A 10,172-nucleotide genomic window follows, 5' to 3' on the forward strand; every position below is an offset into this window, starting at 1 on the left:
TGACCCCTGCATGCCCCCCTCACAGCTCCCTGGGCGCGGGGCCAGCATCTCTGCTCTGACTGGGAAATGTCAGGGCTAAAATTAAAACAGGGCTGTGAGCTCCATGGTAACGGGTGGGGGCCTTGTTTATCCGACAGTGAAGCTAAAGCATCCATCTGTCACAGGAGGCGGCAAGCACAGCCCGAGACCGTGCATCTCAGCTCTCACCTGCACCGAAGCCGGGCCGGAGCCGGCAGCGGTCAGGCGGCCCCGGGGCACAGCTCCCAGGACCCTCCCGGATGGCGGATGGTGCTGGAGGCTCCCGGGTCCTGTCCCTTCGGAATTAGGCTCAAACCAGAGAGGCAACCACAGACCCTCCGCCCCTCCTGGGGGAGGCACAGGGCAGGGCCTCGGAGGGGCACCCAGGAGGCAGGGTCTGAACGGGGTCTGAGGAGGGTGGGGGGAGAAGCTGGGTGGCATTCCAGGTGGAAAGGTGGGGGCAGGACGGGTGCACAGCAGACAGAAGGCCAGGGCCAGGCGCACATGAGCACCGTCTCTCTCTGGGGGACCCGGTGGAAACGGGCACTGCTTAGCCTCTCCACTTCGCCGCTGACGAAGGTTCCAGCAAAGTCCCCTCAACCCCCAGAGACCCCACCACATGCCCCAGAAGAGGCAGGGCCAGGAACAAGCCCTGGGTCCTCCGAGGCCCCCAGGGCAGGGAAGGAACCAGGGGAAGCGCCCCTGTTCCCAAGAACCCGGGCCCAGGGCCGAGGCAAGCAGCGCAGCCACGCTCAGCAGACACAGACCCACCGGCGCGACAAAGGGCAGCGAGACCAGGAGACAAGCAGCTGCAGTCCCCAGTCCGGTCCCGGCTCCGCCCGTGATGGGACCCTGCTCAGAGCGCAGGTGGTCACCCGGAGGCGGGACTTCCTGTCCTGGCTTTGCTTAACCACCTAAGGCAGTGATTCCCAAAGTGGGCGCTACCGCCCCCCGGTGGGCGCTGCAGCGATCCAGGGGGGCGGTGATGGCCACGGGTGCATTTGGGGGCGATGAGTAACTGCTATTAAAATTTTAAAAAAATTAATTTCCAGGGGCTGAGTAATATTTTTTCTGGAAAGGGGGCGGTAGGCCAAATAAGTTTGGGAACCACTGACCTAAGGTCCGGGATCAGTGAGAATGGGCCAGGCACGGGTGCCCCGTCCTCAGGAAGCCCGCCACCCTGTTGGACACATGGCCACCTCTCCTCTGCCACCTGACAGCATCAAATTGCCCCCACCTGCCACCATGGCCCACACAGGGCGCCTGCGACTGGAGGTCCGTGCTGGCTGGGAAGCCAAGCGGCTAGAACACCCCAGGACCAGGGAGGTGGGGGCATCCGCAGCTGGCATCACCGAGTCACCTACCCTCCCACCGAGAACACCATCACTGCCTCCTGCCGTGCAGGGCTCTGGGGAGCACGCTGGCCTCCGGGCTACCCCGTCCAACCGGCAAGAGGCTGCCTTGCCCTTCTGAGGAGCTGACCAGAAGCCAGTTGCCATGGAAACCTCACTTTGTAAATAATTACAAGGAAAAAGTAAACCTACAAGCCCTTCCGCTGCCCTGTCAGGAGAGCAAGCGGTGCCAGGGGCCTCGAGGCCTCTGGAGGCCGTGGGAGAGGGCAGCGCCCTGGGGTCTGCCTGGCTCTCAGCAAAGGCCAGGCCCGGGCGGGACCCACACCAGCACCGGGACCCACACCAGCACCGTCTACAGCAGCCGGACAGGAGGGAGGGCGGGGCTGAGGGCCAGTGAGCTCACGGGAGACGGCCCATCAGATGCTCGCCCTGCTTCCTGCTTGAGGGAACTGGCATCTGAGACCGTCCCCTCGGCCCCTCCCCCAGCTCCAGGGCTGGGTGAGCCTCCGCAGGGAAGGGGAAGCGGTGTCGGCTGGCACCCCACCCCCAACAACCAGACTCACTTCCCCTTCCTGCGCCTGCTCAGGTGTGCAGGCTGCCAGGAGAGGCCCAGGTCCCTCCCCTCCGGAAGGGCCTGCACTTCTCCCTGCTCCCGTCACCGCCCTCCACGCCCTCCACAGGCGTCAGGAAGAAGGCAATCCGACAGTGAGGGTGGCCCTGGGTGGCCCTGGGGCAGGTGAGAGGAGGCTGGGAGTGGCATGACCAAGGCTGTGCCCAGCGCCACCCTCCGCAGGGCCCTTTGCCTGGGGAGCCAGCAGCCAGCAATAAAATGGAAAGCCCCGCCTGTGTGCCCGGAACAGCCTCGCCGGCATGAATGAATGAGTCAGTCCTTCCAAAAATCTGCCATCCGGCCTCGGCTCTGGCACCCGTCCACCTGGCCTGTGGGGCAAGTCTGGCAGGTGTTGTCGAGAGATACAGTGAGGACAGAACGCTGCTCGGCTTGGCGTGCACGCTGCGCTCTCGCTCACGGACCATGTCCAGGCGCACGCACTTCTGCTTCTTTAAATGGCCGCCAGTCCACGCGCTTCCTCACGCGCAGATCGTTACCTGTGCCCGTGCCCCCCGGCCCCCACCCCCTGCGAAAAGAGAAAGGAAACCCCAGACTAAGTTACACCACAGCCCTGGGTTCCTGGCGCTGCCCCAACCCGAACCCAGAGCCGGTGCTGCCGGCCAGGGAGGGAAGTGGCCAGGCCCCTGGACTGTGCGGGCAGGGATGCTCAGCCGGAAGCCAGGCAGGGCGGTAAGGAGCTGCCGACCACCCACCATGTCGACCTGGGGGGAAGTCAGGGCTGAAAACCTTGCCAGAAAGCCTTCCCCACCCTCATGCACCCCCGTCCCTGAGTCCCCTCAAGTCAGCTGGGTGCTCAGGACCTGTGTGCCCGGCCTGCCCAGGGCAGCAGCCGCCCCTTCCTCCTGCCTCCCCCCTGCTCTTCCCTCCCCTGAGCTCAGAGGCCGGCAGTGCTGCTTCCAGCAGTGGGCTCGGTGCCCCAGGAGGCCGCATGCTGGGTCTGGTCAACTCCAGGGATCACCTCGGGCGGAGAGAAAAGGCCCCCAAGGCCTCGGGGCACCCCAGAGCCGAGTGTCTAGATACCTGAGCTCTTCCCCAGACCCCCACCCTGGCCCCCCCAGAGTTTTCTCGCAGCCCCCCAACTCACGGCTGGGTCTTCTCCCGGGGAAAGGCCTCATCGACTCGCCTCCTGAGCACCTTCAGGGACAAGCCGCGCCGCAGCAGGAGCGTGAGCATGGTCTGCCGTCTCCGGTCCCTCCCGAAGCCTCAGGCAGACGGGGCTGCAGAGGCCTTGTCCTAAAGCGGTGCCCTTTGGACTTGCCCCTCCCTGCGATGCGGACACCGTGCCTAAGCAACCCTGGTTCTCCTCTCGGCATGCCCGGCACACCTCCCACCCGAGGACGTGCCTAACCTTAACCATCCCAGGGAACACAGGCATCCAGAAACTGACACCCCAGGGAACACAACCACCAGAAAGTGCACCCCAGGGAACACAACCACCAGAAAGTGCACCCCAGGGAACACAACCACCAGAAAGTGCACCCCAGGGAACACAACCACCAGAAAGTGCACCCCAGGGAACACAACCACCAGAAAGTGCACCCCAGGGAACACAACCACCAGAAAGTGCACCCCAGGGAACACAACCACCAGAAAGTGCACCCCAGGGAACACAACCACCAGAAAGTGCACCCCAGGGAACACAACCACCAGAAAGTGCACCCCAGGGAACACAACCACCAGAAAGTGCACCCCAGGGAACACAACCACCAGAAAGTGCACCCCAGGGAACACAACCACCAGAAAGTGCACCCCAGGGAACACAACCACCAGAAAGTGCACCCCAGGGAACACAACCACCAGAAAGTGCACCCCAGGGAACACAACCACCAGAAAGTGCACCCCAGGGAACACAACCACCAGAAAGTGCACCCCAGGGAACACAACCACCAGAAAGTGCACCCCAGGGAACACAACCACCAGAAAGTGCACCCCAGGGAACACAACCACCAGAAAGTGCACCCCAGGGAACACAACCACCAGAAAGTGCACCCCAGGGAACACAACCACCAGAAAGTGCACCCCAGGGAACACAACCACCAGAAAGTGCACCCCAGGGAACACAACCACCAGAAAGTGCACCCCAGGGAACACAACCACCAGAAAGTGCACCCCAGGGAACACAACCACCAGAAAGTGCACCCCAGGGAACACAACCACCAGAAAGTGCACCCCAGGGAACACAACCACCAGAAAGTGCACCCCAGGGAACACAACCACCAGAAAGTGCACCCCAGGGAACACAACCACCAGAAAGTGCACCCCAGGGAACACAACCACCAGAAAGTGCACCCCAGGGAACACAACCACCAGAAAGTGCACCCCAGGGAACACAACCACCAGAAAGTGCACCCCAGGGAACACAACCACCAGAAAGTGCACCCCAGGGAACACAACCACCAGAAAGTGCACCCCAGGGAACACAACCACCAGAAAGTGCACCCCAGGGAACACAACCACCAGAAAGTGCACCCCAGGGAACACAACCACCAGAAAGTGCACCCCAGGGAACACAACCACCAGAAAGTGCACCCCAGGGAACACAACCACCAGAAAGTGCACCCCAGGGAACACAACCACCAGAAAGTGCACCCCAGGGAACACAACCACCAGAAAGTGCACCCCAGGGAACACAACCACCAGAAAGTGCACCCCAGGGAACACAACCACCAGAAAGTGCACCCCAGGGAACACAACCACCAGAAAGTGCACCCCAGGGAACACAACCACCAGAAAGTGCACCCCAGGGAACACAACCACCAGAAAGTGCACCCCAGGGAACACAACCACCAGAAAGTGCACCCCAGGGAACACAACCACCAGAAAGTGCACCCCAGGGAACACAACCACCAGAAAGTGCACCCCAGGGAACACAACCACCAGAAAGTGCACCCCAGGGAACACAACCACCAGAAAGTGCACCCCAGGGAACACAACCACCAGAAAGTGCACCCCAGGGAACACAACCACCAGAAAGTGCACCCCAGGGAACACAACCACCAGAAAGTGCACCCCAGGGAACACAACCACCAGAAAGTGCACCCCAGGGAACACAACCACCAGAAAGTGCACCCCAGGGAACACAACCACCAGAAAGTGCACCCCAGGGAACACAACCACCAGAAACTGACACCCCAGGGAACACGACCACCAGAAACTGACACCCCAGGGAACTCAACCACCAGAAACTGCACCCCAGGGAACACGACCACCAGAAACTGACACCGGGCACTTCTCGGCTTCCCACAGAGCCATGGGCTCACTTGGGCAGCGCTCCTGTCTCCAGCACCCGCGACGCTGTGTGTCCAGGACTCACACCTGGACCTGCGGCTCCAAAGTATAGGCCTGGAACACTCTGGGAATGAACCTCAGCCGAGTGGGAGTTGTGTCACTTCCTGGCACTCTGGTGAGGAAAGGGGAGGCGGGTATGGATGCAAATCATACGTCCATTTAATTGTCTTTTTTGTTCCATGTGGTCATTAGGAAAACAGGAGAAGCAGACACTGTCCCTAACTTTAGAGGGCATTTTGTCTTCATCTGTCCAGATGCATATTCTGCTGCTTTGGGGTGAAATGCTCTAAATATATAAATGCAAAAAAAAAAACATCACAGGAAATAGGAGTTGAAAGAGATCTCAGAAATTAGCTGGTTCAAGTCCCCACTTCTACCTGAGAGGAAAGCGGGGATGCGCAGTAAGGGAGCCTGGCCCCGCCCGAGGTTAGGGGATGACAAAGGGCTCATACTGGAGACGGGTCAGGAGGAAGACCTGCCGAGGGAGCAGCACCCTCCCTGCCCACAGACACACTGTCCTGCCCACAGACACACTGTCCTGCCCATAGACACACTGTCCTGCCCATAGACACGCTCTCCTGCCCACAGACACACTGTCCTGCCCATAGACACACTGTCCTGCCCACAGACACACTGTCCTGCCCGGCCGGCGGGGCTCAGTGGTTGAGCATCGACCTATGAACCAGGACGTCACGGTTGGATCCCCAGTCAGGGCACATGCCCGGGTTGCAGTGGGGGCCATACAGAAGGCAGCCGATCCATGATTCTCTCTCATCATTGATGTTTCTCTCTCTCTCGCCCTCTCCCTTGCTCTCTGAACTCATAATAATAATAATAAAAAGACATGCTGTCCTTGCTATCAAAACACCAACCAGAGAAGAGGGAGAGCAAGATATTGAAAACCTATTTGAAGAAATAATGACAGAAAACTTGCCCTACCTGGTGAACAAAATAGACTTACAAGTCCAGGAAGCACAGAGAGTCCCAAACAAGAGGAACCCAAAGAGGCATCATTATTAAAAGGCCAAGTGTTAAAGAGAGAATCTTAAAAGCAGCAAGAGAAAAACAGTTAGTTACCTACAAGGGAGCACCCATACAACTGTCAGCTGATTTCTCAACGAAAACTATGCAGGCCATGTGGGCCGGTGCCCGGGAGGCGGTGTGGGTCTGCCAGGGCCAGCTGGCCCAGGAGACAAGGTCTGAGGTCTGGGTCCTGGTCGAGGCTCTGCCACACCTGCCACGTGCTCCCAAGTGGTCAGGTTCTTCACCTGGAACAAGGAGGCTGACGCAGAGCCGAGAGCCCCGGGGCCGTCACCCGACCTTGACTCCTAAGCTCCCAGACCTAGCAAAGCCCCTGTGCGGCCGAGCGCCTGGCCGGCCCGTTCGAGGGACCAACCACGACGCTACTAAGAGGATACAGGCGGCCACAGGCAGGGAGGAAAGGCTCACAAAACACACGGCTGATTTAAAAACAGCAACCTGTATTCAAAATGCACGAAGATCTCTTAAAACTCAACAATAACGAACAACCCCATAGGAAAACGGGCCAAAGCTCTGAACAGCAGCATGTGGAGAAGACACTGGGGGAAGGGTCCCAACGCCGCAGGGCGGGGGGCAGCTACACGCACCTCCTCCCAGGACCAACCGGAGCGACAGCTCAAATAGCGAGCGGTCAGCCTGGGCCACAGCTGGAGAGCAGCTGGACAGAGGCCTCCCAGCCCGGGGTCTACAGAGGAAGCCGCGTGGAGACTGCTCAGAGGCGGCGCTGGGTCCTGCCCGAACCGGGTCCTGAAAGAGGTGCTGAAGGGCGACGTGGGGGGTTAGGGACTGTGTGATGGAAGCAGCAGAACCGGGTGGGCTGTTGGCTTCTGCCAGGGCGCGATGCTCCGGGGCAGGGCACTGCGGTACCCTCCTGTTTGGGAGCTTACGCCACAGCTAAGGGCTTATTACCCAACCGGAGGAAGCCCACTTCCTGCCTCCTGCGTCACTGCCAGGCGGTGACTGCAGGCTCTGGAATGCCCTGTCCCTGTGGCACAGCTAGGGGACAGCGTGGTGAGCTGGCGGCAGTGCCGAGGCCTGAGCTGCTCTGTGAGATGCGGGAGCAGGAGGGAGTCGATGCGTGTTCGCGTGGCGCCTTCCCCAAGGCCCCTCGCGGTGCAGGGCGTGCTCTCTACGATAAAATTAAAGAATTCCTTCACATTGGCACGGGAGGCAGCGCCTCGGAGACTAAATTGAGAAATGCAAATATTTAACTTGTGAAGTACATAAATGACATAGCTGCCTTTGTACACATTTTGAGTTTGTTATCACTGCCGGTATTTTTAAAGTGGTAATTCTGCAATAAGGCATAAGCTTTTCAAAGATTTAAATACTGAAAGTCAGCCCCGGCCAGGTAGCTCAGTTGGTTAGAGTGTTGTCCCAGTACTCTGAGGTTGCAGGTTTGATCCCTGGTCCGGGCACATGCAAGAATCAACCAATGAGTGCATAAAAAGGTGGAGCAATAAATCGCTGCTTCTCTTTCTCTCAAATCAATAAATTAAAAATTTTTAAATGTCAGATAAAAATAGGTTTCCTTCCCCCTCAAACTCACTTTAATGAGACAGTTTATTTATAATTAGCGTATGTTATTTCCATTAGTTTAAAGTACTTTTCTTACTATTGTGAAGAAAAATCAAAATGTATCATGTTAAAATATAAGAAATGAAAGTATGTTCTTTTAAAAGGCTATTCTTAAAAACAAAATAAAATTAAGAATAAATAAAATTAAAAAAAGATAAAAGGCTATTCTTGCCCAGCCAGCATGGCCCAGTGGTTGAGCGTTGACCTGTGAACCAGGAGGTCATGGTTTGATTCCCGGTCAGGGCACATGCCCGGGTTGTGGGCTCAATCCCCAGTGCAGGACGTGCAGGAGGCAGCTGATCAATGATTCTCTCTCATCATTGATGTTTCCGTCTCTATCCCCCTCCCTTCCTCTCTGAAATCAATAAAAATATAGCTTAAAAGGAAGAAAATAGAAAAGATGACACTGACACTCAGATGGCAAAGCAGCATGAGATGCTCAGCATCACAGGGTCACAGCGAATTGCAAGTTGAAACCCCTGCGCACCTGCGGGCCAGACGCTACTGACAGCAACAGCAATGCTGCTGGGGCCCGCGGACACGGAGCGGCAGGAACTCCCGGGGTGGGGGGCGGGGAGCGGGTGGGGGAGGTACGACACGGTTGCCACTTTGGAAGACAGTCTGGTAATTTCCTACCAAACTAAACATCCTCCTAATTACTTACATTGCATTCTACGTCCATTAATTATATTTTAAAAAATGTAAAAATTTAGTAGGTACATGGAAGCAATTAAAGCAAAATCAAGTCAAAAAAATTATCCTGGACAAAAGCCCCACCGTCTCGAAAAACCGTATCGTTGGCTACGGCTGAAGTAACAGCGGGCCGTGCTCCGGATGATGCGGGCAGGTCGGCAGCTCCTCCGAGGGCCTGGGTTCCAGGTGGCACAGGGCAGGGGGCGCCCATCATGAAAGGAAGCACAGAGTGTCCATCAAACAAGACCCCGCTTCCTGCAAAGCGAGGCCCCACAGGCCCAGCAAGCCATTGAGCGGTTAGAGCTCTGAGTTCCAAGGGCCACAGGGAGCGGGCACAGCCCAGGCGCTTAGAGGAACACGGAGAAGTGAGCCCCTGGCCGGGAACAAGGCCGGCACCTCGCTCACCCGATCAGCTACACGGCTCAGGTTCCACTGCTGGGCGCCCACGGCAACGGAATGCTGTACTCAGCCGGCTCGGGCGGGGCTGGGAGGCAAAGCCTCCTGCGGCAGGTGCACCTCCAGCATGCCCCCTGCCAGGGCCGGGCTGGGCCAGGGCGGCCAGGACAGAGGGGGTGGGGGGCCAGAAACCACGCCCAAGCGCTCCTCAGCCCCCTCTCCAGCCCCTCACACATGATGCCCTTCCAGGCCCCACCAGATGAGTTCTATGGGGTAGGCACTGCCAGGCCGAGACCCGGGGTAGGCTTATGGGCATGAGCCAGCATTGGTGGCATCTGGGCACTCACGGCTCAGAGAAGCACTCAGCCTCAAGCCAAGTTTGGGAGACACACCACAGCCTGACTTTTAACCCACCCTCCCAAAGACCCAAGCGAGCCACGGGCCGCTTCCAGGCAGCGGGTGGCCAGCGAGGTCTCCATCGCCCACCCTCCCTCACGCAGCATTTGCCCTTGATCAGGGCATGCGATGGGGCACAGAGGACAGACCTGGTTCTAGTGCCCACTGTGCTGACTTGGGCAAGCCACTGTGGCCTCAGTTCGCCATCTGTAACACAAAGGTGATCCCGGGCCCCAGTGCTGGGAGCTACCTAAGCGAGTGTGAAGGGTGCAGGATGCCAGGGAGCCGGGCTCAGGGCTCCTCCCGACAGCTGTCAGGATGCTCTGCTCCACACACATTGCGGGAGGGGAGTGGGAAAACTGGTTCTGCAAAAGCAACGCTTTCTTCCGCTACTTTAACTCCGAGTCTGCGAGCTACCTCCCAGTTTGGATTGAAATTCCATTTTCCTAACATTTGATGCTCAATCAAATGTGCCTGCAGGGCCGTGGGGCAAGCTTAGCACGTGACCACTGCATGCAACCTCCCCACTCTCATAATTCTAACGTCTTAGTCGGCCACGCTCCACGTTCTGTAGGAAACATGGGGGTAGATCTTTGTGACCTTGGATTTGACAATGGTTTCCTAATATGACAATAAAAGTATGAACAACCAAAAAAATAGAGCAATTGGACACCAAAATGTACAGCCTTTTGTGCTTCAAAAGATAGCATCGAAGTGAAAAGAATCAAAACCACCATGAGGCTCGCTCACAGCTGTCATCAAGAAGGCAATGCTGGGGG

The 10,172-nt window shown here is 57.8% G+C and overlaps 1 protein-coding gene across 4 annotated transcripts in view; it reads right to left on the reverse strand.

The window, feature by feature from the left end:
- The window catches only part of ACOT7 (acyl-CoA thioesterase 7), a 91,400-nt gene that overhangs the window by 76,326 nt on the left and 4,902 nt on the right, over positions 1-10,172 (reverse strand). For 2 of the 4 annotated variants that reach the window (XM_005874331.2, XM_014546171.1), the window contains exon 1: positions 3,086-3,189. The exons of the other annotated variants lie outside the window; for them this stretch is intronic. In XM_005874331.2, coding sequence (XP_005874393.1) covers positions 3,086-3,174 — 89 coding nt within the window. In that variant the 5' untranslated portion in view covers positions 3,175-3,189. Of the gene's footprint in view, positions 1-3,085; positions 3,190-10,172 lie in introns of those variants that run through there. 4 annotated transcript variants of the gene reach the window in all.

This window comes from Myotis brandtii, unplaced genomic scaffold, assembly GCF_000412655.1.
Source record: "Myotis brandtii unplaced genomic scaffold, ASM41265v1 scaffold434, whole genome shotgun sequence".
Taxonomy (NCBI): domain Eukaryota; kingdom Metazoa; phylum Chordata; class Mammalia; order Chiroptera; family Vespertilionidae; genus Myotis; species Myotis brandtii.